A 14,668-nucleotide genomic window follows, 5' to 3' on the forward strand; every position below is an offset into this window, starting at 1 on the left:
TCTACATAACTTTTGTATTAAATAACTACTTGGATCATCCATCCATGGAGGCAAAAGGAAGATATGAAGAGAAACTATGCATTCTGGTAATTTGTGGCCCACATTATATCACAGCAGCTTTATTTTAATCCCCGAAAGTGGATACATGTCTCACACAGCTCCAGTCCGGTGACATCTACATGTATCTTGTAGACAATCCCTCATATTACCCTGTTACCAGAGTGAAAGCTTTCAAAATACGGACAGCTACATTTTTTTATGTGGATGGGTAAATAACGCCACCATGTGGGAGGTGAACAACAAGAATTTCCCCATCATTAGCAAAGATAAGTGCTACGTATATTGACATGAAGAAATATAATGGAGTTTGGCCCACGAAGTTACTTTTTTTTTGTTAGAGAGGATTTGTTTGTTGTTGAGCTCAATGTTAAAATGCTTTCTTTAAAAAGCAAAAAAATATTTAATATGAAGGCAATATGAGCAGAGAGTACAAACATGTTGAGGGATTGGTTGTGTTAGTTCAGTGAGAGTTATTTGTAAAGAAAACAATTTTCACTAGCAGTCAAAACCTAATGTGTACACTTATATCTGCATTTTCATTTTAGTTAAATATGAACAAAAATGATAGCAGAGGTGCTGCCATGTGTCTGGCCAGAAAGAAAGTACCAAGTACAAATTTAAGTACCAGTAAAAGGCTTCAGTTAGTTAGTGAGAAAAAAATGTGTGTTCACGTTTGGAGTTTTGTCTTGTTATACAATATTTAAAATTCAAAAACAAACAAAACACTGCATTTCCAGAATTATTTGTGGGTGTTTTCTTGTTTGTTTGTACTACTTGAACCCTAAAGTATCCCTCACATGAGATGACAGTGCCAGCAGTGGCCCACGGCTCATTTCAATTTGAGACCCTTAGAGTCTACACGCTTCTGACAGTTGTAAATAAACGTTGGGCTATGCATCCAATAGCACAGCAACTATGTGGCATCTTCGAGTTAAACTCGAAGCGATCAAAGCCGGGAGGGCAAAGGACCGCAGTACCGTTTTGTCCTCCAGGTGGGCGTGGCTCTGGCGTCACATAAAATATATGAAGTGATAGGTAACTGCGTTGCTGTATTGGAGAATGGTTGGTTTGGGGGAGGACTAGTTTGACTTTAAGGTGCAAATAAATATGCAAGCGTGGCAACATAAGTTTGAATTCTGCCAAAAAAACATTTTTATTCAGAATCAGCGCACAAGTGGAAATCATGCCATGTCAATTGAAGTTGAGAATTTTTCGTAACCTGAAAGGCAAAGTGTACTTCATGGACAGCTTTTGTCAACTGTGTTAAAAGCAATTCCGTTAGTGAAAATGTGAGCTTATAAAAGGAACTGTTACGTTCGCCATGTTAACATCACAAACAATCTAATGAAGTAATTGCTGGTAGTCAGGTCAGCCAACAGCGAGTTCGTCCCAGCGACAACAGCGGAATAAACTCGGCGCCTCTCCCACAGCCTCATCTCTATCTGCAGCAGTAACACCTCCACCGCCACGATCCGCGTGCAGCCGCTCCGCGTCACGGTACTGTACCGGCTTCTGCGTAGAATTCAACACAACTCAACCCCCCCTCTTCCTCTAGCCGGGAGCAACACAGGACCTACGACGTCCAGTTGCTCCAGTCCCGCCAACCCGGGTGGAAGTGGCTCGGACGGCAACCTGGTCCACAGGCAGAGAGTGTCACCGCTGTACAGCAGGAGCTTGCCTGTTCCCAAAGGTAACCGCTTCCTGTCTAGCAAATGAAGTTTATCCTAAATGCACCCATCATCGTTTAGCTTCGTGCTATGCTAAGTGGTGTTCAGTCACCTACTGAGCGACTGCCAAACCAAAGTAGCTTGACAAATCGGGCAATAGAATGGTTTCGACGATAAATGAATAAATGCGTCCTTTGATTAAAAAAAAGACCCAACCTGTTTCCGAATAGTTACGTTCCACCCTCGCGTTCGGCCTATGTGTAGGCCCCTGTTCAGTACCGGAGAAAATAAAATACTTAATTTTTCATGCTGTTCGAAAAGCGGGGGCCGCGTTGTGTTTTGGTGACTCAAAATACCGAGGAAAGGGAACAAACAGTCGAAGCAACTCCTAAATTACTTAATTTCATGTGAAATGGACTTGCGCCAAATTCAAGATTTCATTGTCATAATTCAGACAAAGGCCGGGAGTGTTTGTTTAAAGCCAGTATAGCATTTATTATAACACATTTCAATAGCTAGCTGTAGTTTAGCGCACCATCCCCCTTGTAGCAAAGTCAGAGCTCACCACACTCGGGAGCTATGCTAGGCTAGTTGCTAGCACTCTACGTGTGTCGTAATGCAGTCGACCTATCTGATGCTGGATGCTAGAAATAGCAAAGAGGTACATCATCGCCATATGTTCGCCATAGTTGGGTTGTTATCGTCCGAAGTTAAATACTATTTCAGCTCCGCCCATGCGTTCAGTTTTATTGTTGGGGCACTGTATAGCAACTATTTAAAATCAATAACTTGATATTAGCTGATAAACAGGATTTCTACGGTACATTGTGACGAGGTAACGACGTCAGGCTGTAGACTCCAGTGTGGTGGCGATGATGCAGCTGCTCTGTCGAAGATAAACACGACTCTCTGATCTGAGTGTTATCGATGGTTATCCAGATTTCCATCAAACAGTTTTTTTATTCATCTGCTAAATGTACCTGTTTGCTGTCAGTGGAAGGGAAATAAAATATGTTGTCAACTGACTGTATTTAGGTCTTTTGGTAATTGGGGCCTAAGAGACAAACGGAAACTATGAGCAAGTAGGCTAGTCTCTTCATCATCCATGTCTCTGTCTACATGCCAGTATTTATCAGGCTCATGTGCAACACAGACACATGAAACATGTCATGATTATTTCAGTTAGCCTGGCTAATCTCTCTGGAGTGGGTTATTACATGATGTTATCTACACTTGACGTAAATATCACTGCTGAAATCCAGGGTGTTTTGTCTGGGGGCCTAAATATGCCATAAACAATCATTATTTCTTTAGTGACATTGTTTAGCTATTGCTCTGGTTATTACTTACATTTTTGGGGTGTAAATTTTATTTCCTTTAATATTAAAGGAAATCAAATGACCCCTGGGCAATTAGTAACCAGTGGTGTATATTGCAGAGAGATATTGGTGTTGGCATAGACTAACCATAGGCCAGGCATAGACTAACCTGGCCTGTACGAAATTTTTCATAGTTTTTACATTTCATCATTATATCCGGAAGTGTTCGGTAGGGGGGGCAGCACGGTGGCATGGTGGTTAGCACTGTTGCCTCACAGCAAGAAGGTCCTGAGTTCAATTCCACCATCAGGCTGGGGTCTTTCTGTGTGGAGTTTGCATGTTCTCCCCGTGTTTGCGTGGGTTCTCTCCGGGTACTCCGGCTTCCTCCCACCGTCCAAAGACATGCAGCTTGTGGGGATAGGTTAATTGGATAATCCAAATTGCCACTAGGTGTGAATGTGCGAGTGAATGTGAGTGCGAATGGTTGTCTGTCCCTATGTGTTAGCCCTGCGACAGACTGGTGACCTGTCCAGGGTGTACCCCGCCTTTCGCCCCCCGCGACCCTGAAAAGGATAAGTGGAAGCGAATGGATGGTGTTCGGTAGGGTTTAGGTCAGAACTGCAAACAGGCCATTCAATCCTCTCCATTCCCAAATTCTGGAAATGTGTTGTCGTCTTGGAGTTCGGTCCAAACTGTGAAGCTATAGGAATGCCACTGGTTGCAGAATCCCTTTCTTCCTATGTTGCTGCATTGAGATTGACAATAATGACCAAGCCTCGATTTTCCAGTGCAGGAGATGCCACCCCCCACCATCCCACTGTCACAAACCGACTCCTGTGGCGTTCAAAGGATGGCTGTATAGCAAAGGCAGCAGTACTGATTAGCACCTGGTTGTCAGCACTTGAGAGCATTTGTCACCACATGGGGTACCAGAAGCAAGAGTCATTAACACATTATATTATTTTTTTTATGTAGTTCATATATATTAATGTAAACACAAACACAGTGGGTAAAATAAGTATTCAACACATGACCAATTTTCTACGTAAATGTATTTCTAAAGGTGCTATTTACATGAAATTTTCACCGGATGTTAGTAACAACCCATCCAATCCACACATGCAAAGAAATCAAACCATAAATCTCCATAAATTATGTGTAACCATGAGAAATGACTAGGGATGGGTACCGGTATCGTTTCTGACATAAACGGTAGTAACCAGACTGAAAAGCAGCGTGCATTTCGGTGCTTTATTTTTTTTACTGAGATGTGATACGCTTCAGATTCTAGCCAATCATTTTACGTTTCCAAGGATAGTAGGCGGGCCCAGGTACATACGTTCTTTTAGAGCAGCGCTAAAAATGCCCAAGGCGAAGCGGTCAAAAGTCTGGCTGTACTTCACAGCAAAAGATGCAAACTCAGCAGCCTGCAACAAGTGCTTTACGGTGATACTGTGCAAAGGAGGTAACTCCTCGAATCTGATGAAACACCTGGCGACGCATAGCGTTTTTTTTTTTTGTTTTTTTTTAAATCCAAGAAATGCACCGTTCCTACTAAGGGTGTGTTGCTTGTTATCGGACCCGGAGTTAGCAACATCCCCCAAGAACCCGAAGAGGAGAGTCCTGGCCCCTAGCCCTGCCAGTGTAGCAGAAATGATGAGGATGATGATGGCAGCAGCAGCCTTTCTTCTCTGCGTGAGCAGCTTAATGTTGTTCGTGTGTAATTTACGTTGAGTAGGCTAACCACGTTATTACTAGGGGTGGGGGGAAAAAATCGATACTGTGTAGTATCGTGATATTTTGTTTGCTAATAATGTATCGATACAGGGACAGCAGAAATCGATATTTTGTTACAAAAGTTTTTGTAGACTGGAACATGCTCTGACTTCAGAGCACGTTGATCCTTTTTCTGAGCAAGAATCCTGACATTCCTTCACTGTCCAAATGTGTTTAACTTTTTTTTTGGCAGCAATAAACTAAATTTAAGACATGTTTTATTTTAATTAAGTTAAACTTTTTTATTTAATGTAAAATTATATTTTGTTTTAATTTACTTTCAAATTCTTCAGTTGCTGAATGGGCTGCATAGTTTTCATAAATTGCATAGTTCAGAATAGCTATAATTGTACCAGATGGTTGCATTCAGTTAAGTTGGACTAGACTGTAATACAAACCGTTCAGTTTGTCAACAATAAAACTGACTGAAATGAGAGAAAGACTGAGTGTGAGACTTTGATATTAGATAAAATGAATATTGATAAAGTTTACCTTTATGTACAGAATCTGAATATCGCAAAATATTTTTAAAAAATTGCAATAATATCGTATCGTGCGTTAAGTATTGTGATAATATCGTATCGTGGGATGTATGGTGATTCCCACCTCTAGTTATTACATTAATGCACGTAAGGTGAACTAGCAAACACCGTCATAGCTACATGCGGCTGTCTTCTTGTTTGATGGCAGATACTCCCTTCACCCTGGCCAAAAAGGCTAAAATGACCAAAGAAAAAGTGGAAAACAGTTAAACATGAGAGGTTTTGGACAAAGTTTGTGTTTTTTCCATTGTTTAAGCACTGCTTCCAGCCAAGAGTGATGCCATATATGCTCTATAGCTGCAGAAAAGGCTAACATTGTTATCTTTTTACAAAAAAAACAGCTGAACATGAGAGGTTTTTGGACCAATTTTGTGTTCTTGATTCTTTAAGCACCGGTTTGAGCACCGTTTAAGCACCGGCACCATTTCAAAAGTACCGGTTTGGTACTGGTATCGGATAAAACCTAAATGATACCCATCCCTAGATATTATACATGGTTATGCTCAGGATGTGTCAGCCCATTTCTACTGGAAATGCCTTTCTACTGGAAATGCCACGCGCACCACGCAGGACTCCAATGCTGAAGAAAATGCATGCTCATAAGTACATTTAAAGTTAACAGAACAAGATTTAGACAAGCCTGTGAAATTCTGGGAGAATATAGCCTGGTCAGATGAGACCAAATCTGACTGCACATTATCCCCAAAACACCATAGAAACAGTGAAGTTTGGAAATGGGAATAACATGGCAGGGGGCTGTTTTTTAGCATACGGAACTGGAACTAAGGCTCAGAGTTCATACAAGGGGGCCATCAAACCTTCCAGATTTGAAGACTTTGTGGGATAGGCAACTCCAGGCCTCGAGGGCCGGTGTCCTCCAGGTTTTAGATGTGTCCTCAACCCAACACAGCTGATTTAAATGGCTAAATGACCTCAACATGTCTTGAAGTTCTCCAATGAATGAACTCATCATTTGATTCAGGTGTGTTGACCCAGGGTGAGATCTAAAACCTGCAGGGCACTGGCCCTCGAGGCCTGGAGTTGCCCACCCTTGGTGTAGAACAATGGACCAAAACCACACCTGAGCAATACAGGATGCATCTTAAAGCAGTCATCACCGACAAAGGTTTTTGTACAATGTTTTAAATACATTTCAGTAAGCGTGTTAAATAGCCTTTTTCTGTGTCATTTCTCACTGTTACATATAATTTATGGACGTCTGTGATTTGTTCTTTGCACGTGTGGATTGTATGGGTTGTTACAACATCTGGTGAGAATTTCATGTTAATAGCACTTTTAAAAATATATTTACTTAGGCATGTTCAGTATTTTATTTACTCACTCTGTGTATGTGTGCATTCCATGAAGCTCTCTGTGCACTAACCTTAAGCTAATCTAAAATAATGCAGAAATAGTCACTCCCTTGTGCAGGTCGGGTTTGTTATTGAAGTCTGAGACAAATTCATCCACATGTGGCAAGTCAGGATTCAGGATCAGCCGTAGCTATCACCCAGATAGCAAGGAAACATTGAAACAATGTTGAGTCAATATCAGGCTGTGTCATTGAATCAACGTTGAAGTGTGACGTTGACCTAACGTCACTCTTGCACCCTTTTTTAACGTTGAAACAACGTCAGGTTTTGATGTTGAATCAATGTTGAAACCTGACGTTGATTCAACGTTATATTTTCTAATACTGCTGACATTGAAACAATGTCAGATTCTGATATTGAAACACTGTTGAGCTATGGTGTTGATTTTCCACCTCTTTCGCACAGTTGCTTTTTATTAAAACAACAGTTAAATCATGACTGGAAATCTACCTTTCTTTATAGGTATTTTAACCAATACTAAACTACTGCATGTTTCCATCAATACTTCAACCACCTAAACACATAATTGTACTTATTCCTTAAATTGGACACCCTTTATAAAAAAACCCCCCAAATGTCTCACAATGTATCATGTCAATATTAATATCCTAAAATAAGAAAGCATTGCATGTGATGTAAGAGAGAAAAAAATAAACAAAAAAAGGTCAATAGGCATGTTTCGTTTGCTAAATACTTTATTAAAAGACAGTTTCCTATTTACGTTTATATGATTCACAGAAGTTTGTAATTTTTTTGCATGATGTGCGTCCTGCACCCACCCAAACGATCTGGGGCGTATCGGAGCCATTTCTGCACTGCTTGTGCAAAGACAAACTCGGACATAGAGTTTGCCCCTAACTGCTGCGTCAGGCTCCAATCAAGGCAAAGCGTCTCACCTATAGACACATTTTAAGAGATGGAATTAGCGTGTCTCATGTCTTAAATGTGTATGCAAGTGCTTGTGTGTTTAATCAACAGGCCGTTGTTATGTATTTAAATCACATCTGACAGCTATTACAATTTATAGTTACAAAGTGTACATAACCTTTATATACTTACCATTGCCTTATTTGCCTCTTGTGATTGAAGAGCTGGCTCTGCATTGTTTAGCTCCTCAATGTTGTGCAAGGGCAAATCCAGAGGCAGTACCCCAGCATCTACCGATTCATTGCAGCCGGTATTGCGGATGGCTCTGACCTCCTCACGGAGTTCATTAACAGCTCTCGTCAGGTCTGACAGAAAAAGATAAATTTTTTTTAAGTATTTAAGAATACAGACAACTTGTCAAACGTTTCCTTGTGTCACACACAGATATGTACAAAGACACTAGACAGTATTTTATTACCTGGTATTTTCACTCGAGGGGCCTGGGGAAACCATTTTTTGGTGGGCTGTTCATCCTCTGAGTCACTATGTGTGTACAGGGGATTTGGTCTAAAGAAAAAAAGTTGAAAACGGTCATAAGTAATTACAAATGTGCTTTTGGAATATTTTTTCCTGAAGTTACAGTTTGATTTATAACAACACACACAGGAAACAGATGTGCAAGAAGGTACAGTATACAAGGAATTTTTGAAGTGCACAAGTGTACACGGCTTTGCATTTATAAAAAGTTTACAAGCTTCCACTTTTTGGACTATATTATGTGGTGATATTGCAGTATGCAAGCACCACAGATATGTATAAAAGACAAGATCATAAATTCTTAGCAATCAAAGATGTGTTTGTGAAATAAAAACAGTTTTACTTGTGCTTTCTTTTATGACTGGTCTGAGTTTCAGCTTCGGACTGAAGGTCAGACATATCACAGTGTTCACTTAGATATTTCTGAAGACTGCGTTCTGCTTCGTGAAATGTGTCTGGAAGTACAAACACAATGTATGGCCAGACATAAATTAGGACACGAAAAACTTGTTATTGTTACATTTATACAACACCAATCCAGATGATACCCACCATGGCTTATTAGAAGTCGGACTGGTGCATAGGTGAGCCATGTTGCACCAGGATGAACTCTCCTCTTTACTGTGTCGTGGATCCTGAATGTGTCTCACGGAGGATATGGAGGCCATGACAATTTCTCCCCATTTATCCATGATCTAGGGACTATTTCTGTACCACCAGTGCTAAACTGCACAATGCACCAGTCTTTCATTTTTATCTTTTTTTTAATTTGGAGTCCTTTTTTGCCCTGTCTAGGATAAACAGGAAACAGATAATTACAATATATTTCATAGTCACTACAAAACTTGATCTATTGATTGAACTAAATAATAAATAATAGCTTAAAATGTATATAGGCAACAATTACAAGCAAACCCGTATATATAAGCATTTAAACACTGAAGATAATAAAATTAACAGTATTTTGTCTAAGTCTGCCATTGTAGGAATTCATGGCACCGAGACAAAAACATGGCGCACAGTGTGGCGTCAAAATAGGCGCACACCTTTGACGCTGCGTTTTCTCCGTCTTCCTCGTCCACACGTAAATGCTAAACGCAGTTTACGTGTGGACAAAAGGTGCAAACGCAAGTTAGGTGAGCGTGCAGCGTAAAGGTTGAATTGAGTGCGAATCGAAGCGGGTGCTCACCAATCATTAAAAGTAACAAAGTCATTGAACACATTTATACAGTTACCTTTACGTTTATCAATCATATATCACAGATTTACAATTTTTTGTAGTACTATGCTAAAAAGCAACTACAGAGCGAAAGTCTGGGTCAAGCGCCGAGGCGACGGCAAGAACAAAGGAACCCTCGAAGCGTTAAAGCTAGCTTTGTAAGGGAATATAACGGAAAAGTATGAAACGAAAATGTTTTCTTTGTTGATAGACTTTGTTTGCAGTGCAATTTATTTGTTGCCGGATTGTAAGATGAAAGTAGACACAATTTCGGGCTCCCACATTTTATCCGAAACTTTACATTAACAAGTTTGTTTTGTTTTTACTGTTATTCAAATGCAACCGTGGAAATAACGAATAGAACAAAAGTCATTCATTCTTACCTTATACTAATCGTGGTGCAGGCCAGTGCAGTGCATGAACTGATGCCTTCTCCGGTCAATTCCGCTGAGAGTAAATCTAATGTCCCGCTCTACTGTACAAGACAATGGTTACCTGGAGGGATGTACCAATGTGATAGGGGTGCTGCGGAATAGTCCAAGTGGTAGCAGCTTTAATTTCCCGCTCAACCATAAATCGATGGTTTTTCAACGTGATTGTTATCACCTTGTCAACTATAAATAGATCAACAATCAACGATGACAGAACAACAGTGAATCAATGTTATTTCAATGTCAGTGTAAGGTTTCATCAGTATTTCAATGTTGTTTCAACATTGGTTTTGTGTTGACATTTCAATCCTGACGATTCTGATGGTTCAGATGGAAAATCAACATCTGTTCAATGTCTCCTTGCTATCTGGGCAGGTTCTGTAGCTACATTACAAGTTTTTCAGATCTGAAGCAATACACCATCTGGGTACTAGGGATGGGTATCGTTTAGGTTTTATCCAATACCGGTGCCAAACCGGTACTTTTGAAACGTGCCGGTGCTTAAACGGTGCTCGAACCGGTGCTCGAACCGGTGCTTAAAGAATGGAGAACACAAACTTTATCCAAAAACCTCTTATGTTTTTATTTTTAGCAGTCTCTTTTTTTCTGCAAAATGATAACCAAGTTAGCCTTTTCTGTTGATACAACATACCTCCTTTGGTTGGAACTGGTGTTTAAACAATGGAAAATACAAACTTTGTCCTAAAACCTCTCATGTTCAGCTGTTTTTTCTGTAAAAAGATAACAATGTTAGCCTTTTTTGCAGCTGTAGGGCATATATGGTATCACTCTATCAAACAAGAAGACAGCCGCATGTAACTACGACGGTGTTTGCTAGTTCACCATACATGCATTAATGTAATAACGTGGTTAGCCTACTCAACGTAAATTACACACGAACAACATTAAGCTACTCACGCAGAGAAGAAAGGCTGCTGCTGCCATCATCATCCTCATCATTTCTGCTACACTGGCAGGGCTAGGGGCCAGGAGTCTCCTCTTCGGGTTTTTGGGGGATGTTGCTAACTCCGGGTCCGATAACAGGCACCACACCCGCAGTAGATGTGCTCGGTGTGAGGTCTCGCAGCAAGCTATCAAATACGGTGCATTTCTCGGCTTTTAACATAATGCTATGCGTCGCCAGGTGTTTCATCAGATTCGAGGAGTTACCTCCTTTGCACAGTATCACCGTAAAGCACTTGTTGCAGGCTGCTGAGTTTACATCTTTTGCTGTGAAGTACAGCCAAAGTTTATGACATCTCAGGAAAAAAAAGCACTGAAATAAAGCACCGAAATGTGCGCTGCTTTTCGGCCATAATGGCACCGGATATTGGTACCCATCCCTACTGGGTACTATTAACAACACTAACTTTTTGACATACACATACCTGAACTGAAGAAACTGAAAAGAACTGAATTCTGAGTTTATGGACTTGCAAAAAAGGACAGTTAAAATTCTCAAATTCTGAAATGGCTGTGTGGTGTTGTTTTTGTTTCAATAAATATTTTTAAACTTTATTAGCTGAGTGTCATTCACTCATTAGCCAATACCTAGAAAAGAAAGACCCAGATGGCTTACCTGTACTGACCTGTAGTGATACATATTACTATATACTGATATGAAAAAGTGATCAGGATAATTCATGTCCCATATCGCCCAGTTCCAAATTTCAGTTAAAAAGAACAGAATATTACGCCACATTTTCATTATCTGCTTTATGGTGATACCTGACCACAACGCTTACAAAATGTAAAACAACGGCTGTGGTTTTGATCAATCCACATTTTATGACAACTGAACTGAACAGTCTGCTTTAGTTCAAACGTCATAAGCCATTTTAGAGTACAAAAAAGTTATTGCGTATTGCATAGCCATTAATTTATTTTCACCATTTTCTTATAGTTGAGTGAAGACTTGACTGACATGAACACATGATCTTGATCAGCGGTCCAACCTTTTTTGCACCACGGCCCAGTTTAATTTCAGACAATATTTTCACAGACCAGCCTTTAAGGTGTGGCGGATAAATACAACAAAATAAAATGATATGACCAAGACAAAAACTGTGGTATTTTGTAAATATAATAATAAACGCAAATTCACTGTGTAATTGTGTAACTTTATTAGCAGCGTCCTCCTGAAATGCGCCAACAACATTAAGAGTAACATCCTCATCTCTGCCCCTTAATGCTCTCTGGTTGCTATGGTAACGTGTAAATATTGCTTTCAAAATAAGACGCACAACTACAACACGGGAAAAGACCCAGGGAAACAGAGTTAACGATAAAAACCCTGAAAACCATAAATTTGACATCCGAGCCTGAACTCTCCCGGCCCGGTACTTGTCCATGCCCCGGGGGTTGGGGACCACTGATCTAGATTCCTAGAGAAAGAGATTTTTGCAGTTTTGGCTGATCGGTTCGTAAAACTCTCCTTGTCATTGGTCTCTAGCATATTGTGCGAGTCACTGATATTTTTCATCAAACATTCTCTTTCAGGTTCTATTGCACTTGTTAAGGTTTTACTACTGTTGGTACTTCGCAATAGAGCAGGGCGATATGACCAAAAATATTTATCACGATATACATTTGAAAATTTGCAATTACGATATAACTGATGATATTATTGACACTAGACAAAATACTTTAAAACTCCACAACTTTATTAGTGCAAAAAAACAAACAAGCAAACAAACATCAATGTATTTTCACTTAAACAAGCAGCTGTTTTTTTTTTTTTTTTTTTATGTGCATTAAAGTTATATAAAAATGTAACAGTGCAAATGCAAATTCTTTGCTGACAGTTTAACCAAAAAGCATTTCCAGTGGAAACTGGCCGACATATCCTCAGCATAACCATGTATAATATCCACAAAACTTAAAAAGAGGTTATACACACACAATACGGTAACATTATGTTGCCGCGGCGCGGGTTCGTAGCTTAGCAAAGTCGTACTACAACATTTGACAGATTTGCGAGCGCCGTGTACATAAAATAATTTCGAGGTCAGTAAACACAACCAGAGTTCATACATAAGGCACACGGGATTATAAGGGGCTCTGTCAATTTTCAGAAAAATCAAAGGGTTGATTTTAAGTATGCCGTATTTTCCAAAAAACACGGTAATAACGACGGCCCGCTAGCATGCTCTACCAAAAATAGTGCTTTGTTGTGTATCTGACGGACGAAAGCTAAACCAGTTCCACACCACTGAAGTTGCAGCATTTTTACAAACCAGTTCCACTTCATCCGTTTCATTTGACGATCCGCTTTCGCCCTTCTCATTCTCCGTCTCCGCCATGCTTTTTCCACCATGTGCCTATGAAAACAAAGGCACTGCGCATGAGCGTTTTACCCATATTCTATCGCGGAATTTCATTTTCTTATCGTTGCCCAACATTATACCGGTATTACCGTGAACGGTATGAAATGGCCCAGCCCTACTTCACAAGTTTTTGTAGACAAGTCGGTGTCTTCCACGTAGGCTACAGGCAACTGCAATCTTACTAAGGCAATCATGAGGTTTTTGGTGTGACAGCGTCTGTGCAGCTAATTTTACCTAACGAATTGAGCATTACACATTTTTCATATCTACTATGGCAGACAACTCTTGAGCAATGTGTGCATGATGTCACCTGAGAAACTTCAATAGTTAGATGTGATAACAAAGAGACTTGGTACTCAAAGGATGATGAATAAAAACCTTAAAAGTCTACAGAAGAATCTGCAACATTAAAGTGACAGTTTTCCTGACCCCAAACAACAAACAGCCAGCCCAACAGCTAAACCAGGAAACATGAGCTGCTCAAGTCGTTGCAGTGACACATACAGTGGGGCAAAAAAGTATTTAGTCAGCCACCGATTGTGCAAGTTCCCCCACCTAAAATGATGACAGAGGTCAGTAATTTGCACCAGAGGTACACTTCAACTGTGAGAGACAGAATGTGAAAAAAAATCCATGAATCCACATGGTAGGATTTGTAAAGAATTTATTCTTAAATCAGGGTGAAAAATAAGTATTTGGTCAATAACAAAAATACAACTCAAAACTTTGTAACATAACCTTTATTGGCAATAGCAGAGGTCAAACGTTTACTATAGGTCTTTACCAGGTTTGCACACACAGTAGCTGGTATTTCGGCCCATTCCTCCATGCAGATCTTCTCGAGAGCAGTGATGTTTTGGGGCTGTCGCCAAGCAACACGGACTTTCAACTCCCGCCACAGATTTTCTATGGGGTTGAGGTCTGGAGACTGGCTAGGCCACTCCAGGACTTTCAAATGCTTCTTACGGAGCCACTCCTTTGTTGCCCGGGCGGTGTGTTTTGGATCATTGTCATGTTGGAAGACCAAGCCTCGTTTCATCTTCAAAGTTCTCACTGATGGAAGGAGGTTTTGGCTCAAAATCTCACGATACATGGCCCCATTCATTCTGTCCTTAACACGGATCAGTCGTCCTGTCCCCTTGGCAGAAAAACAGCCCCATAGCATGATGTTTCCACCCCCATGCTTCACAGTAGGTATGGTGTTCTTGGGATGCAACTCAGTATTCTTCTTCCTCCAAACACGACGAGTTGAGTTTATACCAAAAAGTTCTACTTTGGTTTCATCTGACCACATGACATTCTCCCAATCCTCTGCTGTATCATCCATGTGCTCTCTGGCAAACTTCAGACGGGCCTGGACATGCACTGGCTTCAGCAGCGGAACACGTCTGGCACTGCGGGATTTGATTCCCTGCCGTTGTAGTGTGTTACTGATGGTGACCTTTGTTACTTTGGTCCCAGCTCTCTGCAGGTCATTCACCAGGTCCCCCCGTGTGGTTCTGGGATCTTTGCTCACCGTTCTCATGATCATTTTGACCCCACGGGATGAGA

At 40.6% G+C, this 14,668-nt stretch overlaps 1 protein-coding gene and 1 long non-coding RNA gene across 3 annotated transcripts in view; one reads left to right on the forward strand and one right to left on the reverse strand.

The window, feature by feature from the left end:
* Positions 1-1,470: 1,470 nt before the first annotated feature.
* The window catches only part of glcci1a (glucocorticoid induced 1a), a gene marked incomplete at its 5' end in the record, with an annotated part of 33,994 nt that continues 20,796 nt past the window's right edge, over positions 1,471-14,668 (forward strand). The window contains one exon of the mRNA XM_076879056.1: positions 1,471-1,750. Within this exon, the coding sequence (XP_076735171.1) occupies positions 1,471-1,750 (280 nt within the window). The remainder of the gene's footprint in view (positions 1,751-14,668) is intronic.
* Positions 8,134-9,955, reverse strand: LOC143414690 (uncharacterized). 2 transcript variants are annotated; one of them, XR_013095375.1, is made up of 4 exons: positions 9,744-9,955; positions 8,694-8,932; positions 8,485-8,596; positions 8,134-8,171 (listed from the first exon to the last, which is right to left on the reverse strand). It is a non-coding gene; the product is annotated as an uncharacterized LOC143414690 (long non-coding RNA). The 2 variants fall into 2 exon arrangements; XR_013095374.1 differs by lacking the exon at positions 9,744-9,955 and having other exon boundaries at positions 8,694-9,049.

This window comes from Maylandia zebra, linkage group LG22, assembly GCF_041146795.1.
Source record: "Maylandia zebra isolate NMK-2024a linkage group LG22, Mzebra_GT3a, whole genome shotgun sequence".
NCBI lineage: Eukaryota > Metazoa > Chordata > Actinopteri > Cichliformes > Cichlidae > Maylandia > Maylandia zebra.